At 44.4% G+C, this 21,957-nt stretch overlaps 1 protein-coding gene across 2 annotated transcripts in view; it reads left to right on the top strand.

Moving 5' to 3' along the window:
• MMEL1 (membrane metalloendopeptidase like 1) overlaps window positions 1-21,957 on the top strand; it is a 742,661-nt gene that overhangs the window by 618,399 nt on the left and 102,305 nt on the right. For both annotated transcript variants that reach the window (XM_073561692.1, XM_073561691.1), the window contains exons 9-11: window positions 15,988-16,122; window positions 16,208-16,297; window positions 20,887-21,023. In XM_073561692.1, the coding sequence (XP_073417793.1) occupies window positions 15,988-16,122; window positions 16,208-16,297; window positions 20,887-21,023 (362 nt within the window). The remainder of the gene's footprint in view (window positions 1-15,987; window positions 16,123-16,207; window positions 16,298-20,886; window positions 21,024-21,957) is intronic.

The raw sequence follows: 21,957 nt of genomic DNA, 5'->3' as shown, positions 1-21,957 counted from the left end.
GCTCCACAGGCAAGGTCCTCTCTGTCTGGACTTGAACAAGGTATAAAAAGCTCTCAATGGCACACTCCTGTGCACTAGTATCATGTGTGTTTGGTGTGTTGGTGGCTACTTTACCACCCTGTGTGCACGTGTGCCACTGATAGCACTGCAAGTGTTTTTCTAGACAGGCAGTGTAGTGTGGGAACTCCCGCTTGAACTTAGCATCTGCACCGGGCTTCCTCAGGCACGCGTGCTAAAGCACACCATGTGTCAGAGCAGGGTCAACCACCAGCTTAGTCTTCACTGGGGGGTTGAGTTATAGGGACCCCAATTAGTATTTTTCTATACGCCTGTGCAGTCTAACAGGGTATAGTCCTTTTTAGCTTTGCTTCAAAGTATTGCTCTGTGGTGTAACAGAGCTTGTTACTTTGCGCTCTGTGTGCACTGAGTGACATTTATCTCATTGTGCTTTAAGTGTTTTCTCACAGCCTTGCTCTGCCATTATGCTAGCTGCGGTTTCTCCACAGCCGCATGGTGGACCCCAGGTTGCGAACACACGTTATTATAATTTCTTATTTGGTGCGTTCTGCCAACCCTAACATAGGAAGCTCAAGATGAAACACATTGCATTTATCCTCATTCCATTAAAAGTTCATCTATGTTTTTCAAATAGAGAAGCCTGTGGATATGTATTTTTACTTGAATTATACTTGATCTGTTGTGCCCTACTCAAATGTTACATATGACCCTTCTATGGTAGGAAACTGAACTTTTGAGAAGACTTCATAGATTTGGGCCATATTGATACAGTCATATGTTAAGTTTAGGCACCCCAATTAATGTTAACCTTTTTTCTTTATAATAATTTTGTTTTTTGCAACAGCTATTTCAGTTTCATATATCTAATAACTAGAGTTGAGCGAAACGGGTCGAAAAATTTCAAAAGTCGCCGACTTTTGGCAAAGTCGGGTTTCATGAAACGAAACCCGACCCTAGGATGAGGTCGGCCACGAGGTCGGCGACTTACGCGCCAAAGTCGCGTTTCAAAAGTTTGTTTTGCGTTCTTTTTCAGCCAATCATGATCCACGGACACTGTGGGCAACGTGATGACATAGGCACTGGTCACCACCATCTTTCAGAAGGGCATGCAAGTGATTGGCTTGCTTTGGTGGGCGTCACAGGGGGTATAAAAGGGCGTGCACGCCAACCGCCATCTTACTTCTGCCGATCTTAGCATAGGGAGAGGTTGCTGCTGATTCTGTAGGGAGAGTGTTAGGCAGGGAAGAAGAAAAAAAAACTGCTTCTGCTGCTAGCGATTGTGCCTGTACAACACACTAGTCACTGTGTGTGCAGTGCAAGGGGAGGCTATATTGTGGTGTATCAGTGGTGTTGGTTGTTGGGCTGCCTTCTAAGGCTTCCTGACAGCTGCATTGCTGTTTACCCACTGCTCTGCAAACTGCTTTTTTAAAAGCAATCCCAATTTTTTTTTTTTGTCCTGCTGAGGTACTGAGCTGCAAACTGCTTTTTTAAAAGCAATCCCAATTTTTTTTTTTTGTCCTGCTGAGGTACTGAGCGTGCATGTTTTCACACCATACAGCGGTGTACGCTCCTCACACAGTACCGTGTAACGGCTGTTATCACAGCCACAGTGAAGCTATCTGTGTCACTCTGTGAGAATAAGTCGAGGACATGTTCCGTTCTTACAGACCTGCACTCTAGGGAGATTCGTACTCTGCCCAATTCTACATACACCTTGTAATTTGTGATACACTAGCCAATTTCTGCCTGTGACATAGCGCTGTGATATTCAGTGGGCCTCACACAATCCAAAAGTGTCCAGTGTCCACAAGTGTCTGCAGAAATTCAAAATCTCCCTTATCCTCTAGTCACTTTGGTCACAGCTGTGCCATCGAGCCTGTGACATAGCGCTCAGATATTCAGTGAGCCTCACACAATCCAAAAGTGTCCAGTGTCTGCAGAAATTCAAAATCTCACTTATCCTCTAGTCACTTTGGTCACAGCTGTGCCATCGAGCCTGTGACATAGCGCTCAGATATTCAGTGGGCCTCACACAATCCAAAAGTGTCCAGTGTCCACAAGTGTCTGCAGAAATTCAAAATCTCACTTATCCTCTAGTCACTTTGGTCACAGCTGTGCCATCGAGTCTGTGACATAGCGCTCAGATATTCAGTGGGCCTCACACAATCCAAAAGTGTCCAGTGTCCACAAGTGTGAGCAGAAATTCAAAATCTCACTTATCCTCTAGTCACTTTGGTCACAGCTGTGCCATCGAGCCTGTGACATAGCGCTCAGATATTCAGTGGGCCTCACACAATCCAAAAGTGTCCAGTGTCCACAAGTGTCTGCAGAAATTCAAAATCTCACTTATCCTCTAGTCACTTTGGTCACAGCTGTGCCATCGAGCCTGTGACATAGCGCTCAGATATTCAGTGGGCCTCACACAATCCAAAAGTGTCCAGTGTCCACAAGTGTCTGCAGAAATTCAAAATCTCACTTATCCTCTAGTCACTTTGGTCACAGCTGTGCCATCGAGCCTGTGACATAGCGCTCAGATATTCAGTGGGCCTCACACAATCCAAAAGTGTCCAGTGTCCACTAGTGTGAGCAGAAATTCAAAATCTCACTTATCCTCTAGTCACTTTGGTCACAGCTGTGCCATCGAGCCTGTGACATAGCGCTCAGATATTCAGTGGGCCTCACACAATCCAAAAGTGTCCAGTGTCCACAAGTGTCTGCAGAAATTCAAAATCTCACTTATCCTCTAGTCACTTTGGTCACAGCTGTGCCATCGAGCCTGTGACATAGCGCTCAGATATTCAGTGGGCCTCACACAATCCAAAAGTGTCCAGTGTCCACAAGTGTCTTGCAGAAATTCAAAATCTCACTTATCCTCTAGTCACTTTGGTCACAGCTGTGCCATCGAGCCTGTGACATAGCGCTCAGATATTCAGTGGGCCTCACACAATCCAAAAGTGTCCAGTGTCCACAAGTGTCTGCAGAAATTCAAAATCTCACTTATCCTCTAGTCACTTTGGTCACAGCTGTGCCATCGAGCCTGTGACATAGCGCTCAGATATTCAGTGGGCCTCACACAATCCAAAAGTGTCCAGTGTCCACAAGTGTCTTGCAGAAATTCAAAATCTCACTTATCCTCTAGTCACTTTGGTCACAGCTGTGCCATCGAGCCTGTGACATAGCGCTCAGATATTCAGTGGGCCTCACACAATCCAAAAGTGTCCAGTGTCCACTAGTGTGAGCAGAAATTCAAAATCTCACTTATCCTCTAGTCACTTTGGTCACAGCTGTGCCATCGAGCCTGTGACATAGCGCTCAGATATTCAGTGGGCCTCACACAATCCAAAAGTGTCCAGTGTCCACAAGTGTCTGCAGAAATTCAAAATCTCACTTATCCTCTAGTCACTTTGGTCACAGCTGTGCCATCGAGCCTGCGACATAGCGCTCAGATATTCAGTGGGCCTCACACAATCCAAAAGTGTCCAGTGTCCACAAGTGTCTGCAGAAATTGAAAATCTCACTTATCCTCTAGTCACTTTGGTTACAGCTGTGCCATCGAGCCTGTGACATAGCGCTCAGATATTCAGTGGGCCTCACACAATCCAAAAGTGTCCAGTGTCCACTAGTGTGAGCAGAAATTCAAAATCTCCCCTGTCCTATAGACACCTTGTACCTTGTTTTACATTACTATATAGTTTGTTGGATTTTGTCTACATTTCTACCAAAAATGAGGAAGGCTGGTGGAAGAGGCCGTGGAATTGGGCGGGGGTTGCCAGCTGGTAATGATGGTGTTGGTGGTGGATCTGATGGTAGTGGCAAGAGCAAAATAGGACCGAATGCAGGAGGTGTTGAGCCTGCGTCATCGTCTGGCTCCATAAGGCTTCGAAGGCTTAGTTTTCTAGGAGTTGGCAAAGCGCTTTTAAAGCCAGAGCATCAGGAAAAAGTTTTGTCTTACATTGCTGACTCAGCCTCCAGCTCTATCGCCTCCTCTTCTTCAGTTGAAAAAAGTAAAAGCACTGAGTCGTCATTGGAGGCTCATGTTCATGAACCACACCTTTCCTTGTGTCCTTCACCCCAACCAAGATTGAAGGATGACGCAGGCCATACTACTGATTACTCCATGGAGCTGTTTTCACATACCATGCCTGGATTATCAAGTCAAATGGTGAATTACCCAGGCCAAGATGAATCTGACATGGAGTGCACTGATGCACAGCCGCTGATGGATGATTCTGCTGGTACATTCACTCAGAGCACTACATTGTCCTCGCAGTGTACTGAGGCAGATTCTGACCCTGATGAGACTCAGGTGCCCCTTCCCGCACACTATACCACCATACACGGTGACACAGAGGAAGGTGCACATGACATTGAAGAGGAGGTGATGGATGACCCAGTTGTTGACCCAGATTGGCATCCATTGGGGGAAGAGGGTGCTGCTTCCAATAGCTCAGATGAGGAGCATCCACAGCAGACATCGACATCGCAACAGCTGTTATCTGGCAGGCCTGGAGCACTCCAAAGACAGGTTCCAAAAATCAAAAGAGTTGCTGGACAGCTTGTCCAGAGGGTCAAAAGATCACAGCGTGCTAGGCCGCAAAATGTCTGCCAAAGTAGGAAGAGTGCAGTGTGGCACTTTTTTGAACAAAATCCTCATGATCAGGCCAAGGTTATCTGTAAGAAGTGCGCAAAGACCTTTAGCCGAGGGAAAAATCTGAAAAATTTGAATACCAGTTGCATGCTTAGACATTTAAACACCATGCACTTGCAAGCGTGGACACAACACCAAACCTCAAGTGCCACATGTGCAACTGATCACAACGAAGGTAGTCAGCAACGCTACATTGTTTCCCCCACTGTAAGCCCACCGGTTAGCACAGCATCAAATGTTGAGGTGTCGTTGCAAGGCCACAGCAGTCAGGGAATCCCACTGTTATATCAATGAAAGACTGATTCTAGGCCATCAGAAAGAACACCAACTCCATCACCATCATCAACCCTCTCTCAGTCCGCCCTGTCCACCGCTACTTCCACCATATGCAGCTCTCAAGTCCAGCTCACCCTCCCAGACACTATGAGTAGGTCAAGAAAGTACTCAGTCTCTCATCCGCGTACACTGGGTTTGAACGACCACATTGCCAAACTAATCTCGTTTTGAGATGATGCCCTTTCGGTTGGTGGAAAGCGCAGCTTTCTGCGAACTCATGGCCTATGCAGTACCACGCTATGACCTACCCAGTCGCCACTTCTTCTCTCGCAAAGCCATCCCAGCCCTCCACCATCATGTGAAAGACCGCATTGTCCATGCACTCAAGCAGTCAGTGAGCGGAAAGGTGCACCTCACAACTGATGCATGGTCCAGTCGGCATGACCAGGGCCGTTACGTGTCCATCACTGCGCACTGGGTTAATGTGGTGGATGCAGGGTCCACAGGGGACAGCGGTGGTGGGACAGTGCTGCCTAGCCCACGGTATAGGAAACAGTTGTCTGTAGGCGTTCGACCCTCCTCCTCCTCCTCCAGAAGCGAAAGCTCATCCACAGAGCGCAGTCGTACGAGCACTCCATCTGCAGCTGCCACTGTTGCACACGAGGTGTCCCCCTATCGAGCAGCTAGTGGAAAGCGTCAGCAGGCTGTGTTGCAGATGATGTGTTTGGGCGACAGACACACCGCCGAGGTGCTGGCCGAGTACTTGAAGCGACAAACTGAGTCATGGCTGGGCAGTGTACATCTTGAGGCAGGCAAGGTAGTTAGTGATAACGGCCGTAATTTTGTGGCAGCCATAGCCCTTTCAAAACTCAGCCACATACCTTGCTTGGCTCACACTTTGAACCTGGTGGTGCAGTGCTTCCTCAAAAATTATCTGGAGTTAACAGCCCTGCTCCAGAAGGTGCGAAGACTGTGCGCGCACATCCGCCGGTCGCCTGTACACTCCGTTCGTATGCAGAAGCTGCAGCGATTGCTCCACCTTCCCAACCACCGCCTCATTATCGACATTGCAACAAGGTGGAACTCCACCCTGCACATGGTGGAGCAGCTGTGCGAGCAGAGGCAGGCCATAATGCATTTGTGGGAGGATACACGGCCAGGCACTTTGAGAGCAGACATGGAGTTGACAGGTGTGCAGTGGTTGAAGCTGAAAGACCTCTGTAAAGTCCTTCAGTGTTTTGAGGAATGCACACGGCTGGTAAGCGCAGACGACGCCATCCTAAGCATGAGCATCCCACTTATGCGTCTGCTCATGCAAACTTTGACGCACCTTAAGGAGCAGGCTTCTGCAGCCAATGTTGATGAGGAGGAAGAGGAGGAGGGAATCCTTGATGACATTCAGCCATTGTCTGCTCAGGGACCTCTCCTGGACGAGGTGGAGGAAGAAGAGGAGGAGGAGGAGGAGGAGGATGATGGGGATGATTACTTAGGGGAGGAGGATGCATCTCGTGGGGCAAGTGAAAATGTTGGCGTGGCAAGGTCTGGTACAGGGTTTGTGCGTGACTGGAGGGATGTGGATTTGACAGAAAGTGCTCCTCCAACCAGCACTCGCAGTGCATCATTGACACCGGGAACATTGGCCCACATGTCAGATTATGCCTTGTAGATCCTAAAAAAGGACCCCCGCATTGCCAAAATGATGAACGATGACGACTACTGGTTGGCCAGCATCCTGGATCCACGCTATAAAGGCAAATTACAAAACATCATGCCACAGGAGAACCTTGACCTAATATTGGCTAATAAACAAGCAACTCTGGTAAATCGGTTGCTTGAGACATTACCAGCACACAGCAGCGGTGATGGTTCTCACACGAGCCGTACGGGCCGGGGTCAGCTTGGCAGAGGTGTTCGTGGTGCACACAGCAGAAGTGGCGTTGGAGACAGGGGTTTCATGACAATGTTGTGGACTGATTTTTCAAGTACCGCTCACACAACTGGTAATACTGCATCGATGGAAAGTGACAGGAGACAGCAGTTGTCAACTATGGTTACAAACTACTTTTCCTCCCATATCGATGTTCTCCCACACAGGTCATTCCCCTTTGACTATTGGGCCGCTAAACTGGAAACCTGGCCTGAATTGGCACAATATGCCTTACAGGAGCTCGCTTGCCCAGTTGCAAGTGTGCTATCGGAAAGAGTCTTCAGTGCAGCTGGATCAATCCTGACAGAAAAAAGGACCCGTCTGTCAACCCAAAATGTGGATGATCTAACCTTCATTAAAATGAACCACGCATGGGTTTCCAAGGATTTTGTCCCTCCTTCCCCTGATGACACATAGGGTGACAGAAAAATGGCTTGCTTTGGTCCACCTCTTCCTGGGACTTGACCTATTTCACCTTTTGCATCAGCTGAATGTCCAACATCAACATATGCCACTTTCTAAAACTCCCTAACTGTGCTGCCTCCCCCCCATGGCCGGGGTCACCACCTAGCGCACGACACCATGCGAGTGCCGTTGCCCTGGACAGGTGGGTAGGCCGACTCTTGGGCGCGGGCACTGGCACAGGGTCCCTCATAGTGCAATCAAGTGTCTCTGACGGTGGTGGTGCACACCCGCCGTCAGACACACCGCCGTACTATGAGGGGCCCAGTGCCAGTACCGACGCCCACGAGTGGGCCCCCCTTGCTTGGGCAGGGCCCCAGCATTTGCAATCTTTACCTCTCCCTGCTCCTCCGCTGTGTAGTCTGGGCTGTCAAATCCATACTGTGCCTGACACCGTTTGAGCCTGCCTCCTGATGTATAGACATATATTTTGAATGTGTACGATATCCATACATGTTATCTGGGGATACGGTACCCTTTCTAACCTTTGTGCAATCACGTGCAATCCATACTGGGCCTAACACCGTCTGAGCCTGCCTCCTGATGTATAGACATATATTTTGAATGTGTACGCTATCCATACATGTTATCTGGGGATACGGTACCCTTTCTAACCTTTGTGCAATCACGTGCAATCCATACTGGGCCTAACACCGTCTGAGCCTGCCTCCTGATGCATAGACATATCTTTTGAATGTGTACGCTATCCATACATGTTATCCGGGGATAAGGTACCCTTTCTCACCTTTGTGCAATCACGTGCAAGCCATACTGGGCCTAACACCGTCTGAGCCTGCCTCCTGATGTATAGACATATATTTTGAATGTGTACGCTATCCATACATGTTATCTGGGCATACGGTACCCTTTCTAACCTTTGTGCAATCACGTGCAATCCATACTGGGCCTAACACCGTCTGAGCCTGCCTCCTGATGTATAGACATATATTTTGAATGTGTACGCTATCCATACATGTTATCTGGGGATACGGTACCCTTTCTAACCTTTGTGCAATCACGTGCAATCCATACTGGGCCTAACACCGTCTGAGCCTGCCTCCTGATGTATAGACATATATTTTGAATGTGTACGCTATCCATACATGTTATCTGGGGATACAGTACCCTTTCTAACCTTTGTGCAATCACGTGCAATCCATGCTGGGCCTAACACCGTCTGAGCCTGCCTCCTGATGTATAGACATATATTTTGAATGTGTACGCTATCCATACATGTTATCTGAGGATACGGTACCCTTTCTCACCTTTGTGCAATCACGTGTAATCCATACTGGGCCTGAGAACGGCTGGCGAGCTGTTAAGAAAGCTACAGCACCTGTGGTTTGCATACGTAAGTTTTTCATTTTTTCAGGAATGACGGTTAGGCCTAATTCCGGAACTGCGGTTGACCTGCACTTACTGGGAAATCATTGTTCGCGGGTAATAATTGTCATCAGTGATCCCCATCACTAACGTTGTTCAGCGGGTTATCTGCACCTGTAAGCGACAAACGCTGGCCTTTTCAGTGTAGCGCACATGCAGCCACGGACATGTAAGGGCATGACACACCAGTTATTGGCCAATCTCATGTGCCAGAGCCTCACGTGTCCCTCTAGTAAGCCGGACTCGGACCGCGGGGCATGACGGAGTCTCGTTCGTTAACGTAATTAAGCTTGCAATGTGTGCACCTGTTCTGTAGCTGGCATGGTTGAGGTTTCCCAGGTGGAGTCGAATTTAACCGTAGGCTCCACTCCTGGTGGTGCCCTTCTGGACATTCCTTTAAGGTTCAGCTTTGCAACCATACTGCCCACGTAAAACAAACACTTTGCCTTCATGAACGCTGTTTGGAGGGTCATGACTAGAGTTGAGCGATACCGTCCGATACTTCAAAGTATCGGATCGGAATGGATCGGCCGATCTTAAAAAAAAGTATCGGTATCGCCGATTCCGATACCGGAAGTCCCATTCAAGTCTATGGGACTTCCGGTATCGGAATAAGAAAAACCCTGTTTTTGCCTTGTACAGCCTCTCTGGGGTCTGTACGGGCCTTCGGGGGGCTGTGCCGGCCTGCCAGGGGGTCTGTGCAGGCTCCGGTGGTCTGTGCCGGCCTGCCGGGGGGGCTGTGCAGGCTCCGGGGGGCTGTGCCGGCCTGCCGGGGGGCTGTGCCGGCCTGCCGGTGGTCTGTGCAGGCTCCGGTGGGCTGTGCCGGCCTGCCGGGGGGCTGTGCCGGCCTGCCGGTGGTCTGTGCAGGCTCCGGTGGGCTGTGCCGGCCTGCCGGGGGGATGTGCCGGCCTGCCGGTGGTCTGTGCAGGCTCCGGTGGGCTGTGCCGGCCTGCCGGTGGTCTGTGCAGGCTTCGGGGGTCTGTGCAGGCATCGTCCGATGGGACTACAAGTCCCATCGGGCGATGCCTGCTACCATGACAGTGATTGACACATTAGCCAATGATGGGACAGTAGTAGTCCCATCATCCGACTAATGTGTTGAATGTAAAAAAAAAAAAAAAAATTACATGCTACATACATGCTACATTCATACTACATACTACATACATGCTACATTCATACTACATATATACTACATGCAACATACATACTATATATATACTACATGCATGCAACATGCATACTACATATATACTACATGCAACATACATACTACATATATACTACATGCATGCAACATACATACTACATATATACTACATGCTACATACATACTACATATATGCTACATATATACTACATGCATGCTACATACATACTGCATGCTACATACATACTACATGCTACATACATACTACATATATGCTACATACATACTACATATATACTACATGCATGCTACATACATACTGCATGCTACATACATACTACATGCTACATACATACCACATATATACTACATACATACTACATGCATGCTACATGCTACATACATACCACATACATACTACATACATACTACATGCATGCTACATACATACTACATGCTACATACATACTACATATATACTACATGCATGCTACATACATACTACATGCTACATACATACTACATATATACTACATGCATGCTACATACATACTACATACATACTACATGCATGCTACATACATACTACATGCTACATACATACCACATATATACTACATACATACTACATGCATGCTACATGCTACATACATACACCACATATATACTACATACATGCTACATACAATACATTCATGCAATACATACATAGACATACAGTACATATAACATAGAGTAACATGCTTACCAATACTTGTCACATTGTTCCCCGAAGCCATTGTCTTTTACGGAATAAATATTAACATAACAAGCCACAAAAATACTCACCCACGATCCGAAGCAGTCCACGAGTGTGTCCCACGACGATCTTGGGTAGAGAACTGCAGCATCAGCTGATGCTGCCGTTCTCTACGGGCTGCAGGAATCCAATGACGGAAGGTAGGTATCCTTCCGCACTGTATTCCTCCCACACAGCAATGGCATAAAGTGAGACTAGGGACTTTTTTTTTTTAAGTGGCGGAGGAATACAGTGCGGAAGGATACCTACCTTCCGTCATTGGATTCCTGCAGCCCGTAGAGAACGGCAGCATCAGCTGATGCTGCAGTTCTCTACCCAAGATCGTCGTGGGACACACTCGTGGACTGCTTCGGATCGTGGGTGAGTATTTTTGTGGTTTGTTATGTTAATATTTATTCCGTAAAAGACAATGGCTTCGGGGAACAATGTGACAAGTATTGGTAAGTATGTTACTCTATGTTATATGTACTGTATGTCTATGTATGTATTGTATGAATGTATTGTATGTAGTATGTATGTAGTATATATGTGGTATGTATGTAGCATGTAGTATGTATGTAGTATGTATGTAGCATGCATGTAGCATGCAGTATGTATGTAGCATGCATGTAGTATATATGTAGTATGTATGTAGCATGTAGCATGTAGTATGTATGTAGTATGTATGTGGTATGTATGTAGCATGTAGTATGTATGTAGCATGCATGTAGTATGTATGTAGTATATATGTAGTATGTATGTAGCATGTAGTATGTATGTAGCATGCATGTAGTATATATGTAGTATGTATGTAGCATGTAGTATGTATGTAGCATGCATGTAGTATGTATGTAGTATGTATGTAGTATGTATGTGGTATGTATGTAGCATGTAGTATGTATGTAGCATGCATGTAGTATATATGTGTTATGTATGTAGCATGCATGTAGTATGTATGTAGTATGTATGTGGTATGTATGTAGCATGTAGTATGTATGTAGCATGCATGTAGTATATATGTGTTATGTATGTAGCATGCATGTAGTATGTATGTAGTATGTATGTAGTATGTATGTAGCATGCATGTAGTATGTATGTAGTATGTATGTAGTATATATGTAGTATGTAAGTTGCATGCATGTAGTATATATGTAGTATGTATGTAGCATGTAGTATGTATGTAGCATGCATGTAGTATGTATGTAGTATGTATGTAGTATGTATGTGGTATGTATGTAGCATGTAGTATGTATGTAGCATGCATGTAGTATATATGTGTTATGTATGTAGCATGCATGTAGTATGTATGTAGTATGTATGTAGTATGTATGTAGCATGCATGTAGTATGTATGTAGTATATATGTGGTATGTATGTAGTATGTATGTAGCATGCAGTATGTATGTAGCATGCATGTAGTATATATGTAGTATGTATGTAGCATGTAGTATGTATGTAGCATGCATGTAGTATATATGTAGTATGTATGTAGCATGTAGTATGTATGTAGCATGCATGTAGTATGTATGTAGTATGTATGTAGTATTTTTTTTTTTTTTTAAACATTTAACACATTAGCCGGATGATGGGACTACTACTGTCCCATCATTGGCTAATGTGTCAATCACTGTCATGGTAGCAGGCATCGCCAGATGGGACTTATAGTCCCATCGGACGATGCTTGCACAGACCCCCGGACATCAGCACAGCCCCCCGGCAGGCCGGTACAGACCCCCACAGGGTGCACAGACCACCGGCAGGCCGGCACAGCCCCCCGGCAGGCCGGTACAGACCCCGGGCAGTCCACACAGCCCCCCGGCAGGCCGACAGAGACCCCCGGAAGGCCCGAAATGACGGCGCATCATGATGCGCACACACCGCGCATCATGATGACGTCAGGCTGTCAATCAACTTTGAACTTCCGATTCCGATGCCGACTTCCGATATTGAAAAAATATCGGAAGTCGGTATCGGAATTCCGATACAGCAAGTATCGGCCGATACCCGATACTTGCGGTATCGGAATGCTCAACACTAGTCATGACTCGTGGGAATAATGCCGCCCAATCAGTTAACCTGCTAGAGAGATCGTTCGTTGCTCCCAAGCATGACATCACACTCCCTAGGAAGAAGGTAATGCCACTGTGGCGACCGTACTCCTCGGGGCGACACAAGTGCACTGATGCCCAGCCACTGCTCGATGAATCTGCTGGTACATTGACCCAGACCACTACATTCCCCTCGCACGCTACACGGCCTGAATCTGACCCTGATGAAACTCAGGTTACCCTTCCCATATACAGTTCCATCTTACACGGTGACAAAGAGGAAGCTGCAGATGAAAGTGCAGGTTCGGCCCACCCGCTATCAGACACACCACCGTACTATCAGGGGCCCTGTGCCAGTGCCGTCGCCACCGAGTGGGCCCCCCCTGCTTGCTCAGGATCACAGCACTTGCAAAGTTGAAATACTGTGCAGTGAGATGGAAGATGGGGACGACGAGGAGTCCAGACAAGTACAGGGATTCCCTAGCGAGGAGACTTATTTGATTGTTTTCAATGTTGGGACAGCAATTTTTGGGGAGCACTATACTCTGGAGAATGATAGATGGGGCCCACCATACACTGGAACATTCCAAAGGTGGACATCAGACACTGGAGCAGCATTTACAGGGCCCATTATACACTAGAGCATTAGAAATGGGGCCCATTATGTTTGGAGCATTATTTGGGCCCATAAGACAGTGGAGCTTCATCCATGGGGACCATCATATACTGTAGCATTATGTGGAGCTCATCATATACTGCTTCAAACATTATATGGGACCAATGATTCTGTATGGAGAAATAGATGGGCCTCGTCATGAGATGTAAAAAGTGAAGTATTTTTCATTGTACTATACCGCTATTTCTCTGCCGTATCGGAGCATGATGAGTTGTGGTATGTGTTAAAGGGGCGCTCTTTCGCCCAGGGCACATGAAAACCTGGAGCCAGCCCTCCCCCCACAACTGTAGCCAAATAACCCCCATTTTTCAGTGCGTTACTTGTATTATGAAGTTAATTAAGGTTGACAAGCTTAAGTAAGAAGAATTGATGCTTTTGGCATTCAAATGGGCACTGTTGGTGTGTTTCCTGTCCTCCTCTCACTGCCGACTTTTATTCCCCATTGACTTACATTGGGTTTCGTGTTTCGGTACGACCCCGACTTTTCCCTATAATCGGACGATCTTGCTCGACCCGACTTTTGGAAAAGTCGGGTTTCACGAAACGAAACGCGACCCTAAAAAACCAAAAGTCGCTCAACTCTACTAATAACTGATGGACTCAGTTATATTTCTGGATTCAAATGAGGTTTATTGTACTAACAGAAAATGTGCAATCTGCATTTAAACAAAATTTGAGCGGTGCAAAAGTATGGACACCTCAACAAAAAAGTGACATTAATATTTTGTAGATCCTCCTTTTGCAAAAATAACAGCCTCTAGTCGCTTCCTGTAGCTATTAATGAGTTCCTGAATCCTGGATGAAGGTATTTGTGACCATTCCTGTTTACAAAACAATTCCAGTTCAGTTAAGTTTGATGGTCGCCGAGCATGGACAGCCCGCTTCAAATCATCCCACAGATGTTCAATGATATTCTGGTCTGGGAACTGGGATGGCCATTCCAGAACATTGTAATTGTTCCTCTGCATGAATGCCTGAGTAGATTTGGAGCGGTGTTTTGGATCATTGTCTTGCTGAAATATCCATCCCCTGCGTAACTTGAACTTCGTCACTGATTCTTGCACATTATTGTCAAGAATCTGCTGATACTGAGTTGAATCCATGCGACCCTCAACTTTAACAAGATTCCCGGTGCCGGCATTGGCCACACAGCCCCAAAGCATGATGGAACCTCCACCAAATTTTACTGTGGGTAGCAAGTGTTTTTCTTGGAATGCTGTGCCTTTTATCCTCCATGCATAACGCCTTTTTGTATGACCAAACAACTCAATCTTTGTTTCATCAGTCCACAGGACCTTCTTCCAAAATGTAACTGGCTTGTCCAAATGTGCTTTTGCATACCTCAGGCGACTCTATTTGTGGCGTGCTTGCAGAAACGGCTTCTTTCGCATCACTCTCCCATACAGCTTCTCCTTGTGCAAAGTGCGCTGTATTGTTGACCGATGCACAGTGACACCATCTGCAGCAAGATGATGCTGCCGGTCTTTGGAGGTGGTCTGTGGATTGTCCTTGACTGTTCTCACCATTCTTCTTCTCTGCCTTTCTGATATTTTTCTTGGCCTGCCACTTCTGGGCTTAACAAGAACTGTGCCTGTGTTCTTCCATTTCCTTACTATGTTCCTCACAGTGGAAACTGACAGGTTAAATCTCTGAGACAACTTTTTGTATCCTTCCCCTGAAAAGCTATGTTGAATAATCTTTGTTTTCAGATCATTTGAGAGTTGTTTTGAGGAGCCCATGATGCCACACTTCATAGGAGAATCAAATAGGAGAACTACTTGCAAGTGGCCTCCTTAAATACCTTTTCTCATGATTTGATACACCTGGCTATGAAGTTCAAAGCTCAATGAGGTTACAAAACCAATTTCGTGCTTCAGGAAGTCAGTAAAAAGTAGTTAGGAGTGTTCAAATCAAGAAAATGATAAGGGTGCCCATACTTTTGTTCTGGTAAAAATTTGTTTAAATGCAGATTGCACATTTTCTGTTAGTACAATAAACCTCATTTGAATCCAGAAATATAACTGAGTCCATCAGTTATTAGATATATGAAACTGAAATAGCTGTTGCAAAAACCAAAATTGTTATTAAGAAAAAAGGTTAACATTAATAGGGGTGCCCAAACTTTAGCATATGACTGTATTAAATGGTGATCGATATCTCCAGAGTTTTGGTTCTGGTAACTACTATCAAGACAAGGTGGATAACTTAATGTCTAGTAGACAATATAACATCCATCTCTGCTGATAAGAGGTTCTAAACAGCAAGATCTTTTCAATCAGCAAAATTAGGGGGAGAACCAATGATCTGATACATGAATGTCCATACATCACATGTCCTTCTATCTGTATGCTTAAGAATACTCACATTCTTTACTCAATGCTGGTAACATCAATCGGATGACACATTGGGGTGTTCTTGACATGAGTCCTCAATACTGATGTAGATATTTAATTTCTTTAGAGAGCTAATGTAGGCTGCACACATAGCTTGAATATGTCTTGTTCAAAGAGTGCCAGTGTGTTAAGCAATAGGGTCCTCCAAGCCTCTCTTTGCCAAGTGATTAAACATTTTGATCACCCGAAGCTTTGCTTCCAATAAAATATGACCTATTTTTATCCACAGATTAGAGAAGCCTACCTCCAGTTTATGATCACCATTGCTAAAATGGTACGAGAAGATAAGAACCTCACAAAAGATGACAATTATGTGCAGGAAGAAATGGCTCGCGTAATGGATTTAGAGTCTGACATTGCAAAGGTGAAGATTGTTCCACCACCATCCATTGCCTTAAAGGTTCTTCATACATATTGAAGGAAATATCACAAATCTTTGTGTCTTTTAGGCAACGGCACCATCTGAGGAACGGAATGATGTCACATTATTATATAACAAAATGACCCTCACCGAGTTCCAGCAGAAGTTCTCAACAGATGTAAATTTCAGTCCATGACGATCCTTGTAGTTTGCTATGGTCAAAATGTCTTCATTCTGACAACTGTGATGTTTAGTTCTCCTGTTAACATGCTTGTACAGCAAAATGTTCATTTCATGGGGCAGTAGAAGTTTATAAGCTTGCAGACATGTCTTAAGGAGAGCAATACGGATTGGCCATGTAAAGTCCCATGTATCTGATCAAACTTTATGCATCAAAAGTCAATGGGTAATGGTTTCAAATGACAAAGTGTGTCTAGTATTGTCTTAGTTAAGTAAAAAGGGCTAATTATATAAACAACAGTAGTGTTATTTTTGGAGGGATGATTTCTTTCTTAGACAGAAGTTTTTCCTCAAATAATACAAGCTCATCAGATGGGTCAGTGGGTTTACCTCAATATGTGATTAAAGACAAACTAAGTGATGGCACACAGCATCAATGGAGCATAGATGTGTATGATCGGCTTCTACTCCACTTATTGTCAGTGTAGAAAGCCAAGTACAGCATTTGGCATTCTCCATCACATCCATAAATAATGAATAGAGTGGAGGTCGAGCACGTGCATCTCCAGAATTGGAAAGATTTCTTGAGCTCACCACATTGCTTGATATTTAGTGCTTAGAAAAACTCTTGCCGGTGGGTGCCAATTCCATTGGTGAGCACAGCGTTCAATGTCAAAAGATAGGAAAGTTTAAGGCACAACCATCCGGTAATTAAAACAAAAATATTTAAAATGTTTAAAAACCAAGTGGATCCATCATTAAAAACTGACGTGTTTTTGGCAGTAAATGCCCTTAGTAGCAGTATGAAATAGAATAAAATGAGCCTCCTTTTAATTACACAGGAACCAATCACATTTAAATACATAAGAACCAATCACATTTAGGCAGAAACATTATGCTAAACACTGCCTGAAGGAAAAAAACAAGCATCACATGTACAGCTAATTAATTCAACAAATATTATTATTATTATTATTATTATTATTTATTTATATAGCGCCATTGATTCCATGGTGCTGTACATGAGAAGGGGTTACATATAAATTACAGATATCATTTACAGTAAACTAACAATCAAAGACTGATATAGAGGGGAGAGAGGACCCTGCCCTTTCGGGCTTACATTCTACAGGATAAATATAAAAAAGATTGTTCTTAAGATTCATGCCTTTTGGAACTTTAGTGTCAAGAGTTAAAATCCAAAATGCTCCACCTAACTTGTGTCATCTCTGCCAACATCCTCCCTGTTTTAGGAAATGCCATCTTCTATACGCCATAAAATGTAAAGCTGGAATGCAGTCCCCACAAACACAGTATAATGTAGCCCCTTCATAGTATAATGCAGCCACCTCAGTGTATAATGCAGTCCGCTCAGAATATAAGGCAGCCCCACACACACAGTATAATTCAGCCCCCACTACACACAGTATAATTAAGCCCCCCCACAAACACACACACAGTATGGGACAGCCTCACCACACACAGAGTATAATGCAGCCCCCCAAACACAGTATAATGCAGCCCCCCAAACACAGTATAATGCAGCCCCTTCAGATTAATGCAGCACCCTCAGAGTATAATGCAGCCCCATACAAACAGTATACTGCATACACACACTACTTACCTCTCCGTCTCATTCCCCTGCTATTCTGGCTCCTGCAGAGCTTCTCAGCTCCACTGCTGGCACACGCTGTGTCAGAGGCAAAGGAGGAGTGATGGGAGAGGGAGCGTCATCTGACGCTCTCTCCTTTATCACTCCTTTCAACTATATCGGCATCTATGATGCCAATATAGTTGAATGCGTGATGTGGGGGGACGGCACTGGGCCCCTCTTGCTCATCGTCCCATAGCAGCCATGAGGTGTGCTGCTATTAGCAGCACACCACTTGGCTTGGGGCCCTGGAGGAGCGGAGGCTCTAGGCAGCTGTCTGGTCTGCCTACCCATAACTCCGGCCCTGCGTATTGCATCTGAATATGAGCTATTCATGTTGGCAAAATTGGAAATATGATGAGCAATGTGCTTTCTCAATTTACGGATAGTACATCCTATTTAATGCTAGTTTGGGATTGATAAAGACTGGGGGAAAGAATGCTGCCCAAGGACAGCTTGATGATTGTAAGATCTAACCCAAAATGTCTTCCCAACACAGTGAAGTATTAACCAGTTAAACAGATATCGAGGAAGGAAATTTGTATATAGGGACTAGATAACGTAAGTTGCAAATTATAATTGTTATTAAGAAAAGTGACGAACTTCGGCACAACCATACGAATAGCAGGTCATCCATGTAGCAACCGTACCAAACCATGTCACTAAAAAAGGACTGTCACTATTAAAAATTAACTTTTCTTCCCGCCAAGACATATACAAAATTGCTAAAGGGGGAAATTTGGAGATGGCTGCAGATAAAACTTGGAATCAAGCATAAAATAGTTGTAATTCAATAGATTTTCTAATAATATGAGAATAAATTGTTTTAATTCCATGGAAAAATAGCTATGTCATCTAAGTGAAATTGCATAGCTTGTTTAGCTAAATGGAGGGAAATGGTGAAATAGATTGACTACATCACAAGTGAAAAAGGAAAAATGTTTTTCTCAAGAAAATTTATCAAAGACATCAAGAAACATGGAACTTTCCTTTAAGCAGCCAGGAATTCTGGCCACTAATGGTCATAAGTGTGCGTCCAACCACCCGATGAGTCATGATTGTCAGTATTAATATACTTTCAAGGTTCAAATCTATTCATGGTAGAGTCTTTTCTTTTCACTCATGGGGTACCTCCTGTTGATAACCGTTCCTGGACCTCCTTCTGCCCCTCCTCATTCTCTTGTGTTTTTTGCTGGTAGGCAGGAAAGTCTGAAGTCCCGGTAAATGCTGGAGTTAGAACTATCCGAACCGAAATCATTTGACTCTGAAATCATTTTACCATATTATCCATCCCAAGTGTTTGTGCTTCAATAGGACTGTGATACTTAAGAATGGATCAAGTTTTAATTGCCTTTTGGTTCCTACTTTTCCAAGTGTATACTTCATTGTTTTATAGTCCTTTGAATCCCTGTAGAATTTGGACTTTTTTGTCTTAATTATGGAATTTTACAATGATCCAGGATTCTCCATCATTTTTTGTGTAAGACTTTACATTATTCCACAAAGTCAATATATTAAGTCAAAAAAGTGTCAGTTTCTGTTCTATGTCCTCTTTACGTTTCCTTAACCTTTGTTCCACATTGGTAATAATCAAATTCATAACTTCAAATGAACACTTGTTTAGAACGCCATTCCATTACAACATAAGGCTATGTGCACACGCTGTGGATTCAGCTGCGGGTTTTTCCGTGCGGATCCACAGGTAAAACCGCAGGTAAAGTGACCTGCGGTTTTCCTGCAGATTGACCTGCAGTTTGGCACCTGGACAATGGAACAGGTGCCAAACCGCTGCAGAATCCGCAGAAAGAGTTGACATGCTGCGGTTTGTAAACCGCAGCAAAACCGTGCGGAAAAAAACGCAGCGTGGGCACAGCAGTTTTTAAAATCCATAGGATAACATGGTAATGTACCATGTCAGCAGAACTGCTGCAGTTCCGCAGGGCCAAAAACGCTGCAGAACCGCAGGTGAATCCGTAGCGTGTGCACATAGCCTAAAAGCACCCCAAAAATATATGTAGGAGTCTTTTTCAAATAAAGTCCTCATGGAATCCTTTGTCTAGCCACATTGTTTTTAAGTTTATCATGATTCCACCAGGTTCGCAGCTCTTGGTTGGAAACATCCTCTAGTTGGTTCATTAATCCCCTCAAATCAGGGATAATCATAATCCTCAAACACCTGTGCCAATCACTTTAGATGTTGGTTGTGCATTCCATTTAGGATGGGGCTATTGAGCCTCATTCTGAAAGTTCCATAACCTCAGATCCACAGCAGTGTGCAAGTTGCCCCTTATCTCCAAACTTGATTTTTTAGGGAATAATCCTTTAAAGGGGTTGTCCACTACTCGGACAACTGCTTCTCAATTACTATATTTACAAATGTAAAATAACTACAACCTGTACTGTCGGCACTAAGCCAGCAACACTAGCACTGGGTCTGCCAGGGGTAATGTCACCTCATGTCACGTGAGCTCTGCAGACAATCAAAAGCTGCTAATGAGCTTTTCCACTCTCACTTCCTTTAGTCGTAACTAACATCTGGATGTGAGAGCTGCTACTGCTCTCTGACATCCACCGAATGTCAGCAACGTCACATGACCCCCGATAGACCGAGGGCTGACATTGCTGAAACTGAACCAACAGTGCAGGCTGCTTTAATTTTTACATGGGGGATATATTAATTGAGAAGGGGTTGAATGAATAGTGAAAAACAATCTCCTCACTTCTACCCATGAGAGGTTTAGGAAACTTTTGCGACAACCTTTGTGGTACTTATAATGGGGTCCCTACTGGTTGTTACTCAGGTGTTTTAGAAAAGCCTGAAGAGAATTTAAGCACCTTGTTTAAAGGCAATGAGTCAAGGATTAAGTTTGAAGGAAGGTGTTTGCTATATTACATACGAATAGTTGCTGTTACATTAAATGCGTTCTTCATTCTAGGAGTTTAATTGGACAAATTACATCCAAGAAGTAATGACGTCTGTGAGCATTAAGCTTCATCCTGAAGAGGAAGTTGTGGTTTACGGTGTCCCTTATCTACAACAGCTTAAATTGATTCTCTCCAATTATTCGGCGAGGTAATTCATCTTAGAATATTTAGTTTAATGGTGTTTATGTTGAGAGACATTGTTTAGCTTAGTTTCTCTCATAATATTGTATGTAGAACTATCATAATCAATAGGTACCTTCTAATGACCAAGCAGTGTTCTTTGAAGAATTTGATGGTTCACCGCAAAACTATGTATACAGTAGTATAAACTGTAAATCTGTATTTGCATAAAATGTGAATGTTTCGTAACAATTCATTTCCGTTGTGTGCTTGAAATAAGCACATATACTTATTTGCAGATGATAGGATGTCCACATTTTTAAACATAAGTCTGATATAGGAAATTACAAAGAAGCTCAATTAGTCAAACTAAATAAAAAGCTTGAGGCTAGAATTTTTGTGATGCTTCTAACATGAAAATGAATGTCGAATCACAAGTCTGAGTATTGATATGACAACTCCATTGATATTCTGTGGTTGACTAAATTCATACTGTATATGAGAGTTTTAGATTGCTAGTTTCCAACCTACGACTCTCCAGCCCTTGAAAAATTAAAACTCCTTTTGTGCCCCAAAATTCAACAAGAGAGTCATAGGAGATCTCTGCTCTTGATACCATCAGGGAAATAACTTGGACTCCAATTTAAAATTTTAAAGGGAATATATCAGCAGGTTTTTGCTATTAAATCTGAGAGCAGTATGGTGTAGATCCTGTTTGCACTAATGTTTCACTTACTGGACTACTTGGTGCATTTTTTATAGATTCCCTGTGTAGGTAGGGGTAACCGACAGGGGGGGTGGTCCGTTACTGGCCGCAGACAGAGACAGGATCGTGTCCAACAGGTCTTCTTTATTGAACGTATTTTCCATGGCCCACAGCACCACACAGCAGCTGTGCGACAAACTCCGCAGCCCCACACAGCAGCTGCTCAACTCCGCACACAAACCCAGGTACCTTACTT

The sequence above is a fragment of the Dendrobates tinctorius genome, unplaced genomic scaffold (genome assembly GCF_039654945.1).
Source record: "Dendrobates tinctorius isolate UK_male_01 unplaced genomic scaffold, ASM3965494v1 ptg000326l, whole genome shotgun sequence".
NCBI classification, from domain to species: domain Eukaryota; kingdom Metazoa; phylum Chordata; class Amphibia; order Anura; family Dendrobatidae; genus Dendrobates; species Dendrobates tinctorius.
The sequence above is the reverse complement of the archived record's forward strand: the minus strand, read 5'-3'. Positions and strand labels throughout refer to the sequence as shown.